This window comes from Embiotoca jacksoni, unplaced genomic scaffold, assembly GCF_022577435.1.
Source record: "Embiotoca jacksoni isolate LCO1_2020_lvr unplaced genomic scaffold, fEmbJac1.0.p SCAF_40, whole genome shotgun sequence".
In the NCBI taxonomy this organism is placed as follows: domain Eukaryota; kingdom Metazoa; phylum Chordata; class Actinopteri; family Embiotocidae; genus Embiotoca; species Embiotoca jacksoni.
This window is the reverse complement of record NW_027185393.1, coordinates 622,153-647,235: the sequence shown is the minus strand read 5'-3', so window position 1 is coordinate 647,235 and position 25,083 is coordinate 622,153. Positions and strand designations below refer to the sequence as shown.

General features: G+C 40.4%; 1 protein-coding gene across 9 annotated transcripts in view; it reads right to left on the bottom strand.

Moving 5' to 3' along the window:
* Nucleotides 1–25,083, bottom strand: part of ryr2a (ryanodine receptor 2a (cardiac)) — a 187,805-nt gene that overhangs the window by 108,012 nt on the left and 54,710 nt on the right. For all 9 annotated transcript variants that reach the window (XR_011179203.1, XM_069168608.1, XM_069168611.1 and 6 more), the window contains exons 2-9: nucleotides 13,465–13,584; nucleotides 9,996–10,100; nucleotides 7,935–8,009; nucleotides 7,491–7,569; nucleotides 5,972–6,084; nucleotides 4,906–5,005; nucleotides 3,071–3,167; nucleotides 839–913 (exon numbers count right to left, since the gene is read on the bottom strand). Coding sequence is in view for 8 of the 9 variants with exons in the window: in XM_069168608.1 (XP_069024709.1) it covers nucleotides 839–913; nucleotides 3,071–3,167; nucleotides 4,906–5,005; nucleotides 5,972–6,084; nucleotides 7,491–7,569; nucleotides 7,935–8,009; nucleotides 9,996–10,100; nucleotides 13,465–13,584 (764 nt within the window). In the remaining variant the exon portion in view is untranslated. The remainder of the gene's footprint in view (nucleotides 1–838; nucleotides 914–3,070; nucleotides 3,168–4,905; nucleotides 5,006–5,971; nucleotides 6,085–7,490; nucleotides 7,570–7,934; nucleotides 8,010–9,995; nucleotides 10,101–13,464; nucleotides 13,585–25,083) is intronic.

Here is a 25,083-nt window from a genome sequence, read left to right as displayed (position 1 = left end):
TGATGATGTTGTTGATGGTGTCAAACAGGACTTTGGTATTGCATTTACAGAAGGAAATTAGACTGGCAATGTAAGAAACCCTCACATCTTTAAACACATTGTTAAACTCAGTTATATGGTCTTTGTATTAAGGACAGTAAACATGGAGCTTGGTGGATTTCCATCGTCACTCTCCATTACAGCATTCACGCCAGAAAAACATAATGATGTCATTTAACCATGAGGATGAATTGAGGGAGGGAAACTGTTTGTTTTTTTACTCAGAGCCACTTTATCCATGACGGCAGAGCAATCTGTTCTAAAGGAGTGCATCAAGATAAAACTGCACTTGGATCAAAGTATGCAGAAAAATGTTCAGCTGACCGGCGATTTGAAATCAAAGAGAAACTTTCATGTTTACTGGGTAGAAATCTAAATAAATAAAAAAAACAGGTTGAACAAAACACAATTATGATTGAAGTTCCTCAGAGCAAATAGAGTCAATATTTAAGCCAAGAGTGAAAACAGGGAGTGACCCTGTATGTGTATGGGACTGGACACATGTTGAAAAAACATAAAGACTTGGTGACATTAAGGAGAAGAAGTGTGATTGACATGAATACTAAAATCACCAACTCTGTCCAACATAATTATGGAAGTTAAAAAAAAAGGGAAATCACTGAATTGAGATACATAAACTATTAAAACCAGGGAGTCTGCAAATTATAATACAATTTACATTTGCACGTCTGAACAAACTGTATAAATGTGTGTGTGTGGTGATCTGTGTGTGTATTTATCGATGTACAGCCCTGTTGTTTGCTGAATGTGTATACAGCATGTGTATTTTTGTACTCACACAACTCGCAGCGTCTCCAGCCTCCACAGCGACCGGGCATGACTGGACACTGCTCCCCCCTCATAGTGCACCGTCCTGGAGTAGAAATGATACATCACACCCTATTATATACAGTATATTTTCCATTCATAACACTGTGTGTTCTCAGAGTTAATTTTGCACAGAAAATCCATTTGTCTTTGATTTAGTACATGTAGATATGATAACACCTGAATGAGTCAGTCCCACAGTAACAAACCCCAGCAGTCAGTCAGGAGGAGAACACAATCTCTCTCAGCAGCATTGTTTAACAACATGGCTGTCTCCTTTGGGGCATCTTAAAACTATAATTATGAATAGTCTTCCTCGTCTCAGTCACAGCACCGTGCTCAGTCTGTGCAGGGAGTTGCTATGTTGTCATCCTGCAGGCGATGCTTATTTCCACTCCACATAGCTGAATACTGTATGTCTACTGTTTCACCTGCAGGGGTTAAACAGGCAAAACTCGACTGCACACATAACTTTAAAATGAATGTTGAAAAATCCTGATAAAATTAATTTGAGTAAAGATTCTGAAATTGTATGTATACTCAGCCTTTGTGAGTAAGTACTTCACGTTTCATACTTGATCAATATCAGCCCCTGAGTTACACATGGTTTTGTGAGCAGTGGTCCGGGTGCTTCGGCTGGTATAGAAACTACAAGTTATATGTGTGCTGTTAAACTATTCCAATAGAGTACTATTTTGCTTTTGTTAGCTAATGGGCATCACATGTTTTACTCATGCTGTGTTCATTTTAAATGCAAATTATTGTAACTACCAGTTTCTGACTTGTAATCCAACTTGCATCATAATGTGCAAGTCCTGGAAAAAAAAAAAAACATGGACACCTCACATCACCCAAAGACTCTTGTGCAAGGTAATTAAACCCAAATCTAATTGATATAGTGGTGTATTTTCAATGCAGACTATTATGAACGTGCGCAACTACACAGTAATAAAACTGTGTTTGAGTTTTCAAATGATGTGAGAGTTAAACACGGGGACCTCTCCATCACTGCTGGTCATCTCCTATGGAATAAAAGTGGTGTGACATCATTGGCTCACTGATTGTAGTCAGTTACCACCAGACTGGTAAACATTCCAGTCACAGTTTTTAAAACCTTAAAGGTCTCAGTGTCACTCTGCTAATTTCCACATCCACACTGTTTGCTGCTGCAGCTCCCTCAAATACCCTGATTTAGATTTTTTTTTTTTGTATTCACAAAGGACATCCATCCATTATCTACACCCGCTTTATCCTGAACATGGTCACGGGGGGCTGGAGCTTATCCCAGCTCACTTTGGGCGAAGGTAGGGTACACCCTGGACATGTCGCCAGTCTATCACAGGGCCAACATTCACAAAGGACAATAAAACTGTAAAGTAAAACATTAAAAAAAAAAAAAAAAAAAAAAAAATGCAGTGTCACTCTTGGTCGCTTGGACTTTGGAACTGTGAAGAGAGAGTTTTTGCTGAGTCAAGTTTAAACCCTCGCACTAATGGGCTTAGCCGTTCTGAGATATCGCTTGAGATTAATCGAATTTTGAGAAGCCTATAAAGGTGTGCTCACAACGAGGTAATGTGTTCTCCTCTAGTGGTTCCAGTTGAAGCTGAACAGCTGCATTGTGGATTAGCTGCAGTTGAATTAGAGAGTAACATTAATCCTGATTGGATTCAATTCAACTCAGTTTTATTTATATATATATATATAGAGAGAGAGAGAGAGAGAGCCAAATCAAAGCATAAGTCATCTCAGGGCACTTTACACAGTAAGGTCGAAACCTTCCAGTATCAAAGAGAGAAACCCAACAATTCCCTCTTGAACTTTGGTGACTGCAGGGAGAATTCAGGGTGGGATTCCTGGATGAAGTAAAAGCATGAATAATTTTCTCAGGTGAAAGTCACATTAAAATCATTTTCGAGATGCTTCTCCAACGTTAAAAATAGAACTGAAAAACTTTGGCAGCAGACAGTACAGCACTTATTGGGATCACTCGGTTTGACAAGAATATATAATTGTGTGTCAGCTTTGTAAAAAATAAATAATATCTTGTGTCTACAAGTTACATAACTCAGGGAAAGTATGTAGACTGGAAAAAAAACTAGAGTGCAGAATTGACCCTTGAGGCACAGTGAACCTAAAAGTTCCTGTTAGAGATAGGAACCACTCAAACGCAATTAATCAAGCTGTGATAATCAGTATGTGTTACCTCCTCTGCTCATCACCATGCTCCCCAGATGGAACGGTGAGACACTCGTCCATGTGACCATGAAGGACGCGCAGGACGTCTCCTCCAATCAGGAAACCTGCAGAGTAGAGCAGAAAAAAGGAGAAAATAATAAAACGGGGAAAATAAAAATAAATGGAAGGAGAAAAATCTGAAAAGGATAATGCAGAGGAGGACAAATCGAATAGATAATGAAACTCAACGCGAGTCATTCTCAAGGAGAATGGACATAAAAGCGTCAGGATTAGTACACACGCTAGCTTGCCTACAACCTTGCTCTTTATGAAACACATTTCAGTGCTCTGATAAACCCAACTGTGTAGATGTGGGAGGACGGCAGCAGCGATCGAGTGCACTCGGGCAATTTTGGTACGATGACATGGATTAGTACTTCTGAAACCCACCTGTTCAGATATATAAAGACCAGGAGAGCTTACTGTGCAAATGGAGAACACCTGTGTTTCAAACAATGGCACTCAAAGCATCAGTCTGTCGTGTGTTGGTTTGTGGGAAAGTGAAAAATGCAAGTATCAAATTATAAAACTCAACATGCAGACTAAAAACAGTTGGTTTTATGGTGGGTTGTTGATGTCTAAAATTGCCCCAGAAAATTAAGGAATTGCTCTTAGCTGCAAAACACGACAATGAAAAGTGAAACAGCTCTACAGGTTATAGTACACCGTTATTATGTCATATACAACTCAGGCACAAGTCAAAGATTATTCACTGCACATGAATGTTAAACTATTGCTAAACTCTATAAATACGGTTGGGTTCATGCAATGTGCCTCTACACAAAAAACCCATAAAGACTGCTTTTTAAAGAAATACTTGGGTTTAAATTCCTCTGTGTCAGGTATCGATCACAGATTTCATGTAAAATGGTTCACTGGAAATAAGGCGCCTTTTTTTTCTTCCAGTGTGCGGGAGATGGTACCGGGTTATGCACAAGCTTACACACCAATGAGCCAAAACTTTATAACCACTCACAGATGAAGTAAATAAACTTGATTATTTCGTAACAACAGCACATGGGATATGGTGTCTGGGATATTAGACAGATATCAAGTGAAAAGTATGTTGTTGTAGTCAGCAGATTGGATGTGGGGGGAATGGGCAGGTCCAAAGACCTGAGTAACTGAAATAATAATAAATAATGGCCAGATGACGGGTCAGAGCATCTCTGGAACAGAAATAGTTTTGGGGTGTTCTTGATCAGGAGCGGTGAGTACTGTCAACAGCCCGGACATGGAACAGGGTGTTGGAACGAATCTGATCCGTGGTGCCTCCGACTCACAACTTACAGGATCTGTTACATCTCGGTGGCAGATACCACAAAGGACCTTTCCTGCCAGCATCCAGCAACTTCACACCATTGATCGATTCTGTGTGAAGGAGATGTGTTGCACTGCACGAGGCAAATGGTGGTCACACCAGATACTGACAGCCCCAATACTACCTCTAAAAAAGAATACATACTGTATCTTTAGCCATATGTGAAATTATGTCTAATACTGTAAAAAATAAAACATAAAAATCTGAATAATAATTAGAGTTGATGTGCCACACCCGTCAGGTGGATGGATTATCTTGGGGAAGGTGAAGTGCTCACAAACATGGATTGTGACAAATTTGTGGACAACAGAGAAATAAACCTTTTGTGTGCCCAACCATTTTATCCACCAAAAAATACCTCCTGCATTTGAGAAAAATAAATAAAGAGAGTACAAAAACACAAAAGTAAGATTAAAGAGCACAAGTTGGACAAATTGAAAAGGTAAAAAAAAAAAAGGCAACAGAAAAGAAGACAGGTGTACCTTGTGCTACTTCACTGCCAGAACAGATGGGAGCCACACTCCACAGTGTCTGCTGGAAGGCTGCATCTACATGGAGACTGCCGTTACCGTAGGACAGATGCTGCAGGAAAACAGGCAAGAGACAAATTTTAAAAACAATTTACTGGCACACCAAACTGAAATACAGATAAGGAATGTTCCTGAATCTGAATCCTGCATGTAACTGTTCAGAGACGCACGACTGGTCGGTCCATTGGGGAGACCTCCTGATGCATCAGACCATGCAATTGGTCTGATGCATTCAGTCAGTAACATTGTCTTGTATTCTTCACAATGACTGCTCCAAAGATGGACAGTGAGGGAAAAAAAAAGAAGAAAGGCTGGAGCTGAGACTGAAGGAAAATGTTTAAGAAGCACCGACAACAATGCGAACAGGCACATGTACACATATGGAGATCAAGTATGTTTCTTCAGCTTTTAGGATGCAGATTCTTAAACGAAACCTGCTCTTGGGTTAAAGTCACGAAGCTAATGTGGATAGTATTTCAGGGTTTTAGATGGATGTTTAGTAACTTTACATGGTTGCGATTGTGCCATCATCAGGAGAATATTTTTCTACATAGAAAAGACTGATGCTTTTGGTTTGTGGCCTTGATCAGAGTCATCAAGCAGCCATTTAAGAAAAAATGTGTTTTTTAGGAACAGCTTTCTAACACTGGGCCTCCCTCCGCCCTCAGAACAGACTCAGTTCTGGTGTCATTGATTCTACAACATGCTGGAAACCATTGTTAGAGATTCTGCTCCATGTTGACGCAATTGTATCACATCATTTGTGCAGATTTCTCATCTGCACATCCATTGCCAATCTTCTACAGATGTTCTAAATATGTTTTATTGAACTCAGACTTGATGCCACTGAACTCACTGTCAGGAAACCAGTTTAACAGGATTTTTGCTTCGTGACGTGGTTTATTATCATGCTGGGAAAAAAAAGGAAAATAAAAATGTGGACAAAGAAAGAAAGCGAGAGTAAGATCAAAGCCCCTTTCTGCTCAAACACTCGTTCACACACACGGCTGGTACTGACCAAATATCTCTCAGAGGAGACGCTGACCAGGATGAGGTCATCTCCAACTCGAACCTTCTCTCCCTCTGAGCGCTGCTTTGATGCTGGATGAATGGTCCACCAGCACGCCTCACCTACACACACACACGCACACACACACACACACACGCACGCACGCACACACACACACACACACACACACACACACACACACACACACACACACACACACACACACACACAGAAACAAACAGGCCAACAGCAGTGCAGGAGATAAAACGTGGCCATGAAACATAAACTTGTGTAATACCACCTTTCACCTCAGTGTGTGTTCCACTTTTGTAGCCTCGATTTGTTCTGCAGCTGTTCTACTTGTACTGTAACTCTACTGTCTTCTGCATCATTGTTCCAAAAGCAGGACAGGAACAAGAACAGGGCGCACGGTGGACTTTGTTCTGACTTTGTCCAAAAGCAAAGCCAGACAGAGTTTTAATACTGACAACATCAGTCCAGAGTTTTACACAGTGAGGAGTAGCATGCGGCACCGGTATGAGTCGGCAGTATGAAGCCACCTCACAAAGCCAGATCAGTGCTCATGTAATCAAGCCTCACTCTGTTGTAGCTTGATCTGATTGCTGATTATCTGACATGATCAGGATTCTTAATATGAGTTGTGTTTATCTTATTTTCCCCTTTATGAGATTTACGCTTTGAAATTGAATTGTACAATATACTGACAGTATCATATGACATATCAACTTCAATGAAGCTACATATTTAAACCGAATTGCTTCATTAAAGTTCAATGCAATATACTGATCCTTGAGCTCTATACTTAAAATTAAAGCTTCATTATTTTTTTTCGGAGTTTTGTGAGACTGAACTAGAACAGAAAAAACAAAACAATGAGCTGAAAGATGCTAAAAGGCTACACACAGCTGAGGGGAACTGTACGGTTGGTGACAATTCTCTGTGGGTTCATCACTGTGAGTGACACCTTTTGTGTTACAACGTGATGTGGATTATTATTCATGTAAATATTCATAAAAAGATATTGGAGATGGCCACAGATGCTGCTTGTTATTTAGAAAAGGTTTGGTTCTAGAGCTGGTTTTAGTCTGGATTCATGGAACCAGGGTACCACCTTGTGAACCAGCACATATTTCCACCAATTTGTAGCAGACCAGGAAAAGTTGGTAAACTAGACAAGATGGCAGGTCTGATATTATTCAGCCACTAATCTTTTGTATCTTTTTGTATATATTTACTTGAGCCAGTTGGAGACGACCATGTGCAAAGCGAATGGTATGTAAAATGCAGATCTTTTCCATTATTTTTCTCTTTTAAAAACATGGATCGTTCTTCAGGCCCAACTTTTATCTGTTAACCGACTTTTTGGATTCCCAAACTATCTCTCTATCATTTGATTGATTGTGAAAGCACTTGGAAGGGTTCAAATTAAGGTCCTCAAATCTGAAGTGAACCGGTTCAGCAGCGGTGGAAACGTCTTTTCAATACCATGAATCAGTTTGACATCTACCTGAGGTGTCTTCCTGAAGTCCCACATCGAAAGCCAGTTTGTCTGTGGATGAGCGAGAGGTGGACAGGCAGCACAGGTACTAAACAGGGAAACAACAAACAATCCATTTACTCAAGTAGAACAGTTACAAATTAGACTACATTATTCGATTTACTTACAGCAAAATTTCAAACTGTGCTTTTTTTTTAAAGTGGTGTGTAAAGGTTGTCTCATGTTCATTGACCCTCTAACCTCACGTGAACCGTGAAGTTCTTTAAAAAGTGGTGAAACAGTTGGGAGGTCGATTCAATATTGTTTTAACATTAAAATTTTAGTTGCATTTGGTAGTGTGTGTGTGTGTGTGTGTGTGTGTGTGTGTGTGTGTGTGTGTGTGTGTGTGTGTGTGTGTGTGTATGTGTGTGTGTGTGTGTGTGTGTGTGTGTGTGTGTGTGTGTGTTTACTGACCATTCCACTGTAGGAGTGTCGTAGTAGGACAGCGTGTCCGTACAGTAGGGTGCGATGTCCTCCACCCTGCGACGTCTGAGAGAGAAAATTCAAAATACTCTTAGAGTAAGTGGACAGCACATTTACGTACAGTTGTGGTCTGAACACTCATTCCGTACATGATTGTTCTGGCAATTGTACGCCATAAATGATTTCTTTGAACTGTTGTTTTTCTGGGGCAGAATGAGTGCCTCACATCACAGGAAAGAAAACAAGAATTTGGAGCAGAAGTTATATTTTATTTTGAGTTTTCTGAAATCATCACCATGAAAATTATACATACAGGATCAGAAATAGACAAACTTTGATTGTTAATTGATTGATTTGATTGGCCTTTTAACTTCCTACTAATGATCATGGTTGACTACAGCTGGGAGCTTCTTTGTGCCCAATTCAAAAGGATTTGTTTGGCAGCACTCATTGGATCGACCAACACAAAGTACAACAGGAAAGTCCAAGGAGCTCAGTGAAGATCTGATACATTTGAGCTGGGCTCTAATTTTCCGTCTCATCTCTGGCTCTACAGTTTATATTGATCTAACGATAACGATGGTTTTTGGTTGGTTTGGATATTTCTGTTTTTTTTACACTATCATTTCCAGGCAGAATTAGATGGCAGACACGTTTCATTACTGTGGCAGTAGTTTGAAAAAGAACATATTTGAATAACATATTTTCTAAGAATCAGACCTTATGCCTCATGTTACACATCAAACAAAGAGATGAAATACAGTTCAATTAGCAAAACAAAAACAGTTCAAATTCATGGCAAGAAAAAAAAAATGGCCAAAATGTTTCTGTAGTTACATGTATGTTCCATTTAAATGGAATAAAGATGAAAATGATCCTTCGAGATATGACTGACACAGTGAAATGTTATAAATCATAATTTATGTGATTTGGTTTTGTTACTATTTATTTGTTGATATCTAATTATCAATTACAACCCCGTTTCCTAAAAAGTTGAGACGCTGTGTAAAATGTAAATAAAAACAAATTGCAAAGATTTACAAATAACATAAACCTATATTTAATTGCAAATAGACAACATATCAAATGTTGAAACTGAAAAATTTGATTGTTTTATGAAAAATACGTGCCCATTTTGAATTTGATGGCAGCAATACGTCTCAAAAAAGTTAGACATTCTGTTGTCTTTTGAGGATTTTATTTACAATCTGTTCTGTATTTTTTGGTGCTCGACTGATTTTAGTTCTGTTTTTTTTCCACACTTTGCTTCATTGTATTATGGGATTTAGGGATACTTTTGACACCTACACATGCCCGGGGAATGTACAAAGTCAATGGATTTTCAACAATATTTGTCTCTAAAATATTTTCAAATTTGGTGTTTCTGATTTCCTTGAAATATTTGGACATTCAAACTTATTTTATATAATATGTGCTTATTTGTTTGAAATATGGAAAGGTCCTCATATGGTTGGTGACATTAACATGATGCCATTTGTTTGAACTTTTCCTGATAAAGGTCTGAGGATCTAAAACCTGTGCTAATAAACTGAGTTTTACTGACATACTATGTGCTAAATTCTTTCTTTTTTTCTTCTAAATAGGATGACTGAAATAAATGTACATTGAAATGTACTGTATTAAAAACTTTCTTGGCAGCTTATTCCCATCAAACAAAGACACATTAAGAGCAGCAGCTGTAAGTAACACTCTCAGTGAAAACAGCAGTTGAGCAAAGCAGCTGCCTGCTAACTGTTTGAAACTGCAATGTTGATATTGTGTGATAAACTAAGTTCTTTGATGGAAACTGATCATTTGCCTTGTTTTCATTGCTTTTAACTGAATATTAGTGCCAGTGGAAAAACAATTTAAGAACGAGTAGTCAAGAGTGAAGTGATCCGTAAACCGACTTCGGCTCCCTGCTTGTTCCTCCTCTGTGTTTCATCAGGATGGTATCTAAGGCTCAATGTGAGAAGAACCTGCTGCACACTGATTTGCTCCACTTCTCTGATGCATGTGTGTATCAACATGTGTACGTGTCTCCATACTCACCCCGTCAGCCTTCTCCTCGGTGTTGGCCAGCATCTCCTGAAGGGCTCGTACTGACAGCGACTGCTCCAACACAAAGGTGCAGATGGACAAATCTGGAGGCACATTCTGAAAGATCGAAGGCACAGCTCAGATGATTTACTGATGTTTGTTCGAAAGGTCAGTGGAAAAAACTGAGCAGCTCGTATCTCAACAACTGCATCAGCCCGTCATCATGTGTTCACCAGCACTTAAAGTCCATCAAAGGAGGACATCTGTAATCAACCAGCATCTAACTTTCCATTCTCTCATCCAACAATTTTAGTAACACTGACAAGATAAATCTTCACCTTCAGTCTTTTCTGTTTTTTTCCCAACGCCATATTGGATTCCTTTACTTTAAACACTTCTGTGGACTGTTTTGAGAACCTGTGTGTCCATGAGATTTCACATACAAATAGTTATTGGAGACATTGTTAGCTGGTGTTACCTATTAGATAATCTAATCATTTGCTTCAATTCATTTTCATTTAGTTTAAACAACTTAAGAGAAATTCAGGTAATTTGCATACACACATTACTGTGCAACCATTTTTTTGCACTAAAAGTAAAGTAAGGAAACTTTGAAAAATAATACAAATAGTTTTTATCAATTAATGTCAATGCACCAAAAAGGTTTATCAAAAAAATATTTAAAGAACTTTCACTTTTGCAGAGAACTGTATACTTTAGAGCTTCAGCAATTAGTCAATTAACAGAAAATGAACCTGCAACTTTTTAGATGCTTTGAGCAGACCTAAGGAAATCTGTAATATCACTGCTCACCTCAGACAGAAGCAGAAGACAGTAAAAACCCATTAGAGCAGAGACCCAGGGAAACCCGGTATCATGCTCCGATATGTGATACATCGGTTCGCTAAAGGACAGTGTGTCATTGTCACAGCTTGGCCTCGCCGAGGCGTTAAAAACCATGCGGTTTAGGGAAACAAACCACGAGGTCGCATGGCATTCATCACAGGACCTCAGTCACATGACCTGTCTGGTGTTGTGGGTCTATTTTTCACTCTGCAGCCACGAAAACTGTCACAAAGCCTCTAGAGGACAGGCAGGTGGATTACATGCTTTGCTGTCGTATCAGTCTGACCCTCAGCAACTAATCCAAAGTACAATATATAGACAAATGATATGAGCTGCTGTACTATTCCTCTACTTACTACAGAAGTCATATCAGTCAACCGGAGATGTCAAGCAGTGCTGCCATTTAGTTTTGCACCAAATGATAAGCTATAGTCTCTGCAGCCAACACAAACTGAACTGCTTTGAAATTAATCATAGAATACTGATAATATCTTATTCCTCCTTTATTAGTCAATATTTCAACTACATGTTAAACAAATACAAGAATGTTGTTGTTTTTTCCTAAAGCCATTAGACCAGCCACAATGCAAGAAATGATCAGTTCACCCTATGTATCCACCTCTAAAGGTTTCCTGTGCTATAAGGCACCAACATCTTTAAATCCTGTAAATTGCAAAGTGGGGCCTCCACAAAACAAACTGTTTTTTGCAGCAATTCCCACAGATGCTCAGTCTGATTGAGATCTGGAGAATTTGTTTCAAAGCAACCATTGAAGTCATTGTCATGTTCCTGAATGCTAGGTCACAAGGTTTCCCAGCAGCCCCGAGGATCGCACTGCCTCAGCTGGCTTTCCTTTTTCCTAAAGTGCATCTTGCTCCCATGTCTTCCCGAGCTAAGAGGCACCCATATGGTGTAAGGGAAAATGTGCTTCGTCATACCAGGCCACCATCTTCCATTGCTCCATTGTCCAATTCTGACACTCTTGAAAAAATAATAATAATTACAGGTTTCAGAGGCCCGCATCTTTAACTTTAGGGATAAGTTTGCAGTTGACAGGGGACACCTTTCTCTCACAGCCAGCATTAAGGTTTTCAACAACTTGTGTGACAGCAGCTCTCATCAGTTTGTTGGCCAAGCACCACATGAGCAAGCCTTTGTTTCCCATGCATGAGCCTTGGGTTCACTGGTTCACTGCAGCTTTGGAGATCTCTGACCCAGTCGTCTAGCCATCACAATTTGGCTCTCATCAAAGTACTCAATTTATAAAGCTTTCCAGTTTTTCTGCTTACAACATAACAACTTCAAGTACTGACTCTTCACCTGCCCAAATGTATGCTATTGTAACAATTATAAATGTCAAAGGTGTCTTGTAAGCCTGTTTGGGATGGGCATATTGTTTATTCATGACTGGTGCATACAAGATGCCAGTATTGAGAGGATTTGCAGCACATTTGTTTCTTCAGGATCAAATATGTGGCATCTATCAACAGTGGTTGGTACACTCAATTCAATTCAATGGTAGATGTCCTTTATTGGTAGTAGAACAGTCACTGTGATTCTTTGGGCAGTCTTGACCACCCTTACCTTCAGATGTTGTGGTGTTAGCGTACCAAACGGTGTTGCAGTGGGTCAGTACAGCCTCCACAGTGTATCGTTACAAGGTAGTGAGAATTGAGGAGTGCAGGTTGACCCTTCTCAGTCTCCTGAAGAATTGCAGGTATGGGCGGATGTGTTAAAAATTCGATGGGAGATCAAATGTAATGTGGACTCCCTTGAAATTTAAGTTGCTGACCCTCTCCACCGTTGTATTGATATGGATGGGTCTTTGATGTTTACTTCTCTGCCTCCTGAAATCAACCATCTATCCTTTGTCTTGCTCATGTTGAGGGACATGTTGTTGTTTCTGCACCTGCATGCTGGCAGTTTGATCTCCTGCCTGCAGGCTGTCAAGTGGTTATTGTTGCTCAAGCCCACCGTGATGATGTCATCTGCAGATCTGATGACAGGGTTTCTGCTGTGCTGGGCGACACAGACATGGATGAATAGGAAATACAGTAACGGGCAAAGCACACAGTCCTGTGGGACACTGGTGTTCAGGGTGTTGGGTGGAAGTGCGATCACAAGTGAGGAAGTCTAAGACCCTGCAACACCCAGTTTTAGTGGGTGTTATCAAGTGGGGGGACTGGTTATAATAATATTGAACTCTGGGCTGAAATCAGTGAACAGCATTCTAACACAAGTGTGGCCTGATGAATATACCACAAGTTTTGCTTCACTGATTTATTACTGACAAAAACATAAAGAACGACATAAAATACTGTATGCAATAATTTACAGTATTGAAACCTGATGTTAATGAAATCTGAATACAAAACATAGATGACACTCCAATCAGAGACATCATGGATTGTGCTGAGTCCAGCTCTGATGACAAATTGAGGAAAATTCCATTGATGAGGCAACTTAACCAGAAACAGTTCACATCTCATGATGCTGATCTGTTGAGTATGAAACTCATTCAGTGACTCCTCATCCCTTTATAGAAGAATTCCATCATTAATGTTTCTCCACCAGCTGATTGGCAGTTTTTCTTGAACTTGTCTTGAGTATATAGAAACTTCCATCGGTACTCTACCTTGGAGTTGGAGATCGACTCGAGGAAGCAGAGTCTGTTTCCAAAGCCTTCAGCTGCCAGACAGAGTTTCAGTTGCTCCTTGTGGATTGTTGCTGAGCACTGGAGGACCACCTCGTCATCCTGAACACACACACACACACACACACACACACACACACACACACACACACACACACACACACACACACACACACACACACACACACACACACACACACACACACACACAAAACACATTGCTGTAAAATAAAATCTTTTATACCAACATCAGAGTCTATGTTTATAGGATATCCTCATTGTAGGAAAAATGCTAAAACATTTTAGCCAGATGCTGCTAGAGGGGTCAAGATACATATATACATATACTTTATCAGTGATAAAGTGAGATGGGGGGGAGAAAAACATGTGCCCATAATACAGCCCAGCATCAAGTATGAGCTCAATGCTGGAACAACCCACCTCTGAGAGAGTGTCAGAAGTAGATTTATGGGCATTATAATAGAGTTTAGAACTTGTTGGATTACATGAGACTCTGCAGGTGTGCCATATAAAAAGGACACTGAGTGTATATATTCTATTATTTATACCCATAACATACTACTGATGCCATACCTTCACATTTTGTGCATCCAATGAACAGCGCTCTTATTATAAAACCTTAGGCTGAGGTATTGACCCTTAGTGCTTTCTTTTGGTAGAAATCAATAAGTAACTGTCGCACCACAGCCAAACAAAGATGTTGATACTGGATGATTCCTGGATTACCACAAGATGTTTTTTTTCTTTTTTTGAACAAAACTTCACATCTTGCAGTGAAGAACACAAACACATGCACTGAACGTTATTAATGGACAGAAGTATCCATTATGGGAATCAGCCAATATCCATTATCTATTATGAAAAGTGTGAGGGACCAAAATGTAGCATAACATGTCTGATCATATTCAGGAACATGTTTACTTACTTACTGTATGACAGAAAAAAAAGTTTTGTTGTATTGCCACGAGAATCTAAACATTTGAAAGGATGGCAAGTCACTTAAATAATCAACACTATTTTTTATTGTTTCATCGAGCAATGAAATAATCTTTGTTCTTATTTTGGTTCACTCACTCACTCAGTAATTGTCTTGTGCACACTGAGGTACAGTGTGTCCTCAGCCCCCATGTGGCTTTCATAAGCTTCTTATCAGTCTGTCAGACAGTAACAGCACTACAACATATTCAGAATCTCAGTGTTACAATCAATTAAGTCTGTCTGCTTAAACATCTCAGCAGGTAATTCTTCTGATACCGACATCTAATCAGCGTGCAGCTGTGTGTCGGGCTGAACGTATATACTGGATGTATACCACAACATCAGCTGCACACGTCTGTCACAGCACAACAACAGGTCAGGGATGACTATCTAACGGACACACAAAGTAATCATCTGTGTGCGATGAAGCATGGTTGGACAAAGTAAACGATCTGTTGTCTGTGGTCACATCCACCTAAACCTCCATCAGTGTCTGTCCAGATCTTATGTACTACTTCCTACTTCCTGCTGCATCTTCTATTTCTAAAGATTTGTCTGCTCTGTATGGGAGGTTCCTGGACAATTGTTCTGACAAGATAGGCTGTTCAAATCTAATATCAACATACATTCTGGTTAATCCGATCACAAGTGGATGGTTCAAAGTACGGTAGTTCCCACCTCGAAATAAGATGCGTCTCCATGTGTGTCTAGCGTGACTGCTTGTGATCAGATTTCACTTCTCGGCTCTACATGGAAATGTACACATGCATGATATTATTACACAAGCAAAGAGTAGTCAAATAGAAATACAGGAGTTGAAGCAACAAGCTTTTGTCACATTGCCTGAGTGGCGTCATTTCATTTCGGCTTCCATATTAATGAATCAGTGCAGCTGCAGTGCCTGCTGAGACCCACGTCTCAAGTGTGCGGTGCGTCACTTATAAAATAGATCTGATGCCTATTTTTTACACGTCGCACCTGGTTTCCAGCTAAAATTTACAGGGAAACAGGAAAATCTGTGATCACATTTGTAATCACTGCAAAAACCAAGTACAGGCTCGAATTATATCATGAAGACACTTCACCAGGTGAGTGGCGGTGTTTTCTTCGCTGATCTCTCCCTCTCTCTCACCTCTGTGTCTGCGTATGTCTGTGTGTGTCTGTGTCTGTGTGTCTGTGTGTGTCTGTGTGTGTGAGTGTGTCTGTGTGTGTCTGTGTGTCGGTGTGTGTTGGTGTGTGTCTGTGTGTGTCTGTGTGTGTGAGTGTGTCTGTGTGTGTCTGTGTGTCGGTGTGTGTTGGTGTGTGTCTGTGTGTGTCTGTGTGTGTGAGTGTGTCGGTGTGTGTCTGTGTGTGTCTGTGTGTCTCACTATGAATGAGGGTAAACAAAACTCGCATGACTGTTTGTTGGTTACAACTCGAAACTTGTTGGACCTCAAAAATTCAACACTGATGCCTTTTATCAAAGAGAAACTCATTGATTCACACACACAAACAAGCCACAGCTGAGCAGTGCGTGAAAGGTAATGTACACACCATGCAGGCAGTGTGTTCCTGGCCTGACTCACTGAAGCCTTTTAATGCACCATCTATTTGAAATTTCTGACATATTTCACATTTGTAAATGTCTAAACACACGATTTTGTGATTGAGGACCTGAACCGTCAGGCACGTTGCGATCATATCAGTTCAGGCTCAGATGATTTCATTATTCCAGTGGGTTTGAGAGGTTCAGGCTCTTCACTGCAGTGGATGAATGAACTGTGCAATGGGGTGACAGCTCTTCTACAGCTGTGGGTCGGATGTACGTAAATTACAGATGAGGTCAATTTAAAAAAGGAAAAGAAAAACTAAACCCACAATAGGCTTTGGTGAACGCAGCCTGTGATTTTAATCCCCAAACAGCTGCTTTACATCTACAAGTTTACAAGTAAATCTCTTGCTTTCTGTACAGTTCAGCTGAGCTCAGCAGAATCACGAGATATATATTTTTCTGGTAACAAAAAAAATAAAATAAAAGCAGACAGAAATCTTAGGGTGAATGAAAGAAAGGTTTGAGTGGAGGAAAAAAAACTAAAAACTAAAATGTGGAGGCACCGGGTCAGATAAAAACAATGTGGCACAGAGAGCTGCTGTCAATACTCCTATTTATTCAGAGGATGTGAGTTGAGTAGGTGCTCCTTCAATGTGGCCCACGACGCATTTGTGTTCACACTGCTAAGAGAATGTGACCATACAGTAAGTATCCCAGACCACCTCTGAATGTGGTCTGACCAGTGGGATGGATCCTCAATGCCACCTGGGTGCGTTCACATCTTGACCACTGACCACTTTTGATCAGACCAACCACATCACATGATAACGACAGGCATGAACAGCCCCGTACATGCTTCAACGTGAAGGCTTATGAGAGCAGAAGGAAGCGAAGTAGGTGAGGACATTCCTACACAGTTTAATCCTCTCGTCACTGAGGCAGAGGATGGGCAAGTGAAGGCAGAGCAGGTCCGTAAACAGTGAAGATCAAGAAATGCAAGGATGAATGTTGAGAAGCCCAGAGATAGAGACATTATTAGTCAACAAGGACCACCAGAAACTAACCAGTCAGTTCACAAGAAGTCAGCACTGACCACATGTTAAATACCTAAACAGTACACATCCTCATGAAGCAGAACTCAGAGGTCAACCAGGGATCACGTAGGAAGGGCATTCAGGTTATGTGATAACTTATAAACAATCTCCACTGCAACCGAACAACTCCATCCCACATGACAGATTACACATCCCAAACTGATCAAAGTTCACAGTCTTGCCAGGGACCAACTACCACAACAACGGTCTTATAAGTTTGTGTTTCAGAACATTTTGGGGAAGTTGTTAAATGGAGTTAGATGGAGTTAAATTGCGTTAAATGGAGTTAATGGGGTTAAATGGTGTCAAATGGAGTTAAACTGTGTTAAATAGTGTTAATGGAGTTAAATGGTGTAAATGGAGTTAAATGGAGTCAAATATAGTCAAATTGAGTCAAATATAGTTGAATGTGTTAAATTGAGTTAAATGGTGTTAAATTGTGTTAAATTGAGTTAAATGGTGTTAAATTGTGTTAAATGGTGTTAAATTGAGTTAATGGAGTTAAATGGTGTTAATGGAGTCAAATGGTGTTAAATTGAGTCAAATTGAGTTAAATGGTGTTAAATGGTGTTAAATTGTGTTAAATTGTGTTAAATGGTGTTAAATTGTGTTAAATTGAGTTAATGGAGTTAAATGGAGTTAAATGGAGTTAAATGGAGTTAAATGGTGTTAATGGAGTTAAATGTGTTAATGGAGTTAAATGGAGTTAAATGGAGTTAAATGGAGTTAAATTGTGTTAATGGAGTTAAATGGAGTTAAATGGTGTTAATGGAGTTAAATTGAGTTAAATGGTGTTCGCCCAGCCAGGGTGGTCTTTTTATCACGATGTCGTGATGCATCGAAAATGTCATCAACCATGATGCACTGCACAGGATAATCACCTGCTGTGACCAGTACCCATCATTGGTCCCAATACCATAAGGGTGATTTTCATGATGATATCATTAATTAGTCGGGCCAACATGTTGATGAGTTATTCATTCAAACTGCCGTTTCCAAAATCAAGATCATCTGAAAACCAACATGCAGAAGCTTTTTGGATTCAACAGCACAGGTAGCAAAGTGGTGTGTAAAAGGAAGTTTGTTTGTTGCAGCTGTAGTCCATCCCATGTCCCCTGTTAACTCGTCACACAAGTAGGCATCCAAATGACTGGAAGAAATTCGAGTAGTTTGAAAGATAATTCATAGAAGATTATTGTGTGTTAGTGAATCATGCTTACTTTGCATTATTTTACGTATCTCTACCTGTAGACATCTTGGGAATTTTTACGTGAATCATTTTATATGTTTCTGAGTCTGAAAGTAAAGACTGCATTGGGGATCTCCAGCTGGGGATTCTAGTTTTCCTAGATCTCTACAATGAAGGGGACGGTAATTACATAATTGGGAAAAACACCTCCCCGAAATACACCAGAATTATCCTTTATCCTTGTGTTCAAATTAACCTCAACATGCAGGATTTCACATTTTGCAGAAGTGGCAGCTCTCTCACTCTATACAGGCAGTACACAAAAGGGTGTAACACATGTTAAATTCAAGCTGACAGGTGATGATTTAGGAAATTACTGAAGAGTGCAGAGATGTGGAGAGCGGTATCACCTGTCCACTCAGTCTGCAGCTCTAAAGGACAGAAATGTGTCTTCGAATGCTCCCAGAGGGAACTGTCGTCCATCAGTCTCACTCATTAGGAGAACACAGACACACACTCACATGTGTGCATCTGCCAAAATACACACACAGGCTCAGATCTGCTTTTTACATCAAACTCTTCTCGATCTGAGTCAACCCCCTCGTGTTCCTCTCTCTCTCTCTCTCTCTCTCACTCGCTCCCACTCACTCACTCTTCTCTCCCTTTCTCACCAGAGGACAGCCTCGCTCGCCCACTCACTGCGGTGCTCCCATGCCATGCGAAGACGAGCAGTGTGTGTGTGTGTGTGTGTGTGTGTCTGAGAGACAAGGCAAACATATGACAGCCTTTTGTGGATTCTTGTCAAAATAAGATGTTATTGATGGCCTCAATTTAAACTAGCTTTCTTTAAATCAATTTAAAAAAAAAATGACTGTAGTAATAGTTACTGCAGTGGAGAGCATTATATCAGACAGGAGATCTATCTGCTATCAATGTATTTCTATTTGTGTGTGTGTGTGTGTGTGTGTGTGTGTGTGTGTGTGTGTGTGTGTGTGTGTGTGTGTGTGTGTTTACTTTTTGCTTGTCGTTGAACATCTTTTGACAGTCTAGTGTGTGTTTTTCTACATTTCAAATTCAAAAGTTGATTTCATATTAATAACAGACTTTTTTAATTATTGGACATAATTTCCCTATTTATACCGGCTTTTAACACACGGTGTGACATCCAATCAATAGGTCTTTGTATTTATACCTGTTATAAAAATGCATTCTCATTATCTCAGTTCTTTCCTATTTGATCTAATCTCAATGTGCAGATTAGTACAGCGGGCTAGCGGACAAACATGGCGTGTCTTAAATCAAAGATGCAATGCTGCTGCATGAGCCATTATGACTGGTATCACCTGGAGCTTTATACAGGCTGCTTGAGTTGTCAGGAAGAGTTGGAGTTGCGTGGCCGGTGTGGGACTTCCTCACAATTTTGTCTCAGATTTGAATTTATACCTGTTGAGATCTGATCACCTCCACATGTAGTCTGGCTGGTCTGACTGCACTCAGATCCCAGTGCATTTCTGTGTGTACAAATGGTGCGTTCAGGCAGCTGGGAAGTGGGAAAGTTCTCATTCGGTAACCTCCGACTAAGTTGAGAGTGTTCACAACAGAACAACAGAAAGGCAACAAGGAAATCTGCTCCATATCTGCTGTCTGAATACAGAAAAGTGACAAACAACCTCGTCATTACCCACGTAGACCATCACAGGGACAAAATGGAGTTCAGAAGGTAATTATTATTTGTATAATACATTTCTACATGTTGTTTTTAGCAGATAACATTTAAAACAGACAGCAAACTAACAACAAAAAGTACCCACCGTGTGCGAGGGCTGTTACCGTTTGCCGTTGTCTGTCTATACAGTCATTAGTGATGTTTAACAGCACAACACCCTGCTGTAACTAGTATGACCTGAATTAACCAGGAAGTGACTTATTTTTGCGCTGAGCAAGTATATCTTTACCTTTCACCACTAACGTTGCCATATCGAGTGACGAGTGATGATAATCATAGAATTTTGGCAGGCGTGTTTAAAACCTAGAAAGATGGGCGTGTTCACCACGTGTTTCAAGGGGCCCAGATGAATTTCATTAAGACGGTTCAGTCTGACCAAGGTCGTAACAGTTCACCGTATCACCCTCCGTCATTTTATTTGATTGTCTGAACTTTGAATCTAAAAATCACACGATGGAATGTTGTATTGTTGGTGACATACAGTCTGTACACACAATGCAACACTGAGTCAACAGTCATATTATACTAATGCAAATAACAAGGATTAGTAAATGACAGAAATCCCAGTTTACTCACTCTAAAAAACTACTCAAAGCCTGTGTCTGATAATTGAGTGATTTCGAACTCAGCCATAGTGAGGCCTGTACAAACAGCATCTTATTCACCTTATATATAAGTAGGCATGCGTTGGTCAAAAGGGTGGAGTCTGCAGGACAAACACCTCATATCCATTCTGATAATCAGACTGCATAACAGTTTTGTTGCACTTCATTATCCGGTTTTATTTTTCATCAAAGCAAGGAATCCGTAGAAGCAAAAAACAATCAAGAAATGTACAAATGTCTGTTTCCATCTAACCACAGCCAGCATCACTAACAGGTGTGCTCAGCGGTGAGCTATGATGAACCTGTAACCAGATCAGACAGTAATGTCACAGGATCCTGTGGTACACTTGTACATTACTGCAGCACGGTGAGTAGTTAAACCAAATGGAGGTTAGAAAAACAAGACTTTCAGGGGTGTAAAAGCTTCTGAGGGAGGTTTTCTTGAAGCAGGCAGTGAAAAGCTCCACAGGGTCCCTTTCAGTTACTTTATTAGTTTGAGGGTTTGTTGATATTTTTCACGGATGTAACGACGTGCAGTGTTGAGCCTAAGTAACACGTTACTCTCCTTCCATTACTTTTGGTGGTAACTAGTAATGTAACTAGGGGGTCACTTTTCCAAGTCAAAAACTTTAATTACATTTACCAAAAGTAATAAGTGGGGTTATTATTTGTTACTTTTGTTTTGTGTGAAAATACTGACGGACAACTTCAGACGAGGGAGAAAGGTCGGGTACCTGGAAGGGACGGGCATTTCAAGCAAAATTAGTATTCGGACTCCACTCGGAATTATTTGATTATTAATCGACTAAACGGTTGTTGTTTAATGGCAGCTGGCAGCCAACTTTTAGGTTCAATAGAGCCACCTTCAGATGGGAGAATGGCATTATAACCACAAAACGTAGAAATAAGGAAGAACAAAAGTAGCGTGTCCAATTTTTTATGATTTAACTACGATTCAAATATTTGAAAATCATGACCCATCCCTGGCACCTGGAGGCACACAGAGGGCGACCGGGGCAGAGTCACCCCACAACTTTGAGGTTGAGGTTTCAAGTGGCAGGCCAGGACCAGGTGTTTACAACAGGGACCCCGCAGCGGCCGACACAGGCACTCTGATATCAAACCATCACTGCTCAGAGCTGTTGTTTAGTCGGGAGCGAGGACCAGACTATAGGAGGGACGTCTGCCATTCTGTGCCGGCCTCAAGAACCACCAAGAGAGATCTGTGGTGAACACAAACCACGAGGACCACGATGTAAGGGCGGAAGTTGACAACCATGACTCCATAAAGTAGGTGATGCCTCATACTGTCATTAAAGTGGGACCTGAGAGAAGTTACAAAGGTTCTCTAATAAATCAACATAGATAACAATGAATGAGGGCTTCCTTTCCTGTTTCATCATTTTTGAAGACTTTCTACCACCAGAGGTGCAGACTGACTCCGTGTGGCTGGAAAACGGCCGCAGAGTGGAACGTCTCCCCCAGGGGAACAATCCTGGTGAATTGTTTGCTGCAGTGTTTCTCTGGCTGCAGCTTGATGATACTGCTGAAGAGCAGGGATGGGCAGGCTACTGCATGGCTACTGTCTCACTTACGCAGAATACATCTTCATAGATAAAACTGAAAATAACTAAATGTGATTCCGTTTCTGTTGGGGAACATCGTCGTTGTCACAAGCTCCCTCAGGAAATAATCAGTCGCCGTGGTTCTGCTTAATTATCGAGATGTGTGGGCTCAGGGAATGCCATCTCTCACTCTCTCACACACACACACACACACACACACACACACACACACACACACACACACACACACACAAAGCCACAGAGAGGGAGCGATGTAAGGTTTGTTGGAAACTGGTGTAATGCCTTAATGACACTTATAATGTCTGGCACATAGAATCGCTCCTGCCCACACCCACACACATGCACACTCCAGTAACTGGAAGGTAGCTGAGGGATCTTCGACAGCTATCATTAACTTGACTCATGCCTCTGTGACATTGATAAAAGCTGACACACAAAGTCTTCCTTGCATGAAGAGGTCTGGTGTGTGTCAGCAGCGTTTGCATTCCAGCCTTCTATGGAGGGAGAGAGAAGATGATAGAAAGCGATGGGATCGACGGACGAGGCGCTGACACACGGAGGGACTGATGGTAGCTGTCATCCACATGTAGTCATTACATATCTGAAGCATGTATGTCTGTGTGTCACTTGAGAAGATTGTTAAACATATTAAGGACTGCCCTAATCTGCACTTTATTTGCCACGACAGAAAGGCTGCAAATTGAATCAGTGTTTTTGAATATCTAATTTTCAGTGGCTTTCAAAAATTCCCCCCCAAAAAAATTAGTGAAAAAAAGGATTAATGATTCATGGTTCTATTTTGGTTTTGGTTTAAGCATTAAAATAACTTGAACAGAATTTGTCCAAAAGGACAAAAACAGTCAGATAATCTGACAACTACATAAACAGCAGCAGTGATTTTCGGTGACCGGTCTGCAGCCCGGTTATCAGTCGGTGTGCTGACAGGAAGCCATCATCCATCCTCTCCCTCAGTGGTGATCAGAACTGATGCTGCATGTAAACGTACCTTCAGTATAGCATCCTCATGTTCTTTAAACTCAACATCAAACCTCGGATAATCAAGATTATACAACAAGTAGCGCTGACCCAGAGATCTGATTGGTCAACGTGCTCAAATCATCATAGCAGCACATACTGCTCATCACTAGAAATATCACTCCGCCTTCTCAATTACAATATATAATTGTAATTGAATTTCATATAATATGTAATATAATGTAGGTTTTACTTGTTAAAGTTCTACTAAATGTAACCCATTTGGTGAAATCGGTCAATATGAATACATTTTGATTACATATTTAATTTAGTTGGTAACTTGTTGTATAATCACAAGTGCCTCTGTCCTGACCGCATCACGGTTGTGCCAATAATGACGTTAAAGAACACCTTTCATTGTATTTATTCTCACCTTCAACATTTTAGACATAAGAACTAATTTCTCCAGCATTTTATCCTTAAGACATTTTTGGGTAATTTCGTCATAATTAGAATATTAATTCAGTTTTGTGAGGTCACAGTTACTTTGACTTTAGACCACCAAAACCTAATCAGTTCATTATTCAGTTGAAATAAAAAATTGTGCCAAATATGTAGAAATCCTGAGATGTCATGTTCACAAGAATATGATGGAAAATCTGAAAACCTCCGGCCACATCTGTCGCCAGTGAGGAGGCATTCAAATATGACTCTTATTTTAACTTCAACTGTAATGTTCACTTCAGTGCAAATTCATGTACTGAAGGAGGAACGTTTCTCTGTTGTCACTGAATCTCTGCGACCGAGTGTGGTATTGATGCCTCAATGAAGTAGACATCTTGTGGCCAACTAATTTGCATATTCAAAGATTTTGGATTTTTGAATAGTTAACAAAGTGTAAAATCTATAACAGAGAAACGGTCCATGAGTCCACTCTTTGAGAGATGTTTGGCTACGCTCTGCCGGCCATCTCTTGGCCAGCGTTCAGGTGCTGCAACACCACCAGCATCCTGGATTTCTACTCCTACACAGGGTTTTAGAACATTTTGAACAGAGGCGTGAAGTAAAGAGTATTGTGAAGGCTTTTACTGTGAAACAGCGCTGCTGGAAGTGTTGTAATACTGCGAAGGAGAAATGGACGTCATTATAGCAGCGTGTCAACAGAGAGCAGAGGGAGAAAAAAACACAGAGAGCTAAAATATTATTAAAGGGATACGATGACGGGCTGTCACACAAGGATCTAAAAATATATTGTAAAAGATCGGTGGTTCATGTATGAACAAACTGTGTATTGTGTAATACACATGTAAGGTTTTTCAAAATGTTTGCCTGTGTGCTGTCTGTCTACACTGTGTGTGTGTGTGTGTGTGTGTGTGTGTGTGTGTGTGTGTGTGTGTGTGTGTGTGTGTGTGTGCGCGCGTGTGTGTGTGTGTGTGTGTGTGTGTGTGTGTGTGTGTGTGTGTTAGCCTTCGCAGCAGAATGGCTTCCCTTGCTTGAGAAAAGCACCCTCTAAGGCAGCATCTGCCCTCCTCCCACACACACAGAAATAGACCCACATAAATTACCATGTCTTCTTTTCACTACACATTCATACACACACACTCATAAAGATCACAAATGTGTGCACAAGCAGAAAAAGAACCTTAAAAGAAACACACACACACACACACACACACACACACACACACAGAGAGAGAGAGACATACAGAGACACACAGACACAAGTACATTAGTGCATGGTCAGTGAATATCAGGACTCCACTGAAGGGAGCACAGAGTTGAATGCACGCTGTCCTACACTAGAGCATATTCAACAGTAGTGAGCCAGTGGAGACATTAAATATGACCTTCCTGATACACAGAGCAGCCGAGAGACAGAGAGGTTTGTTTGTAATC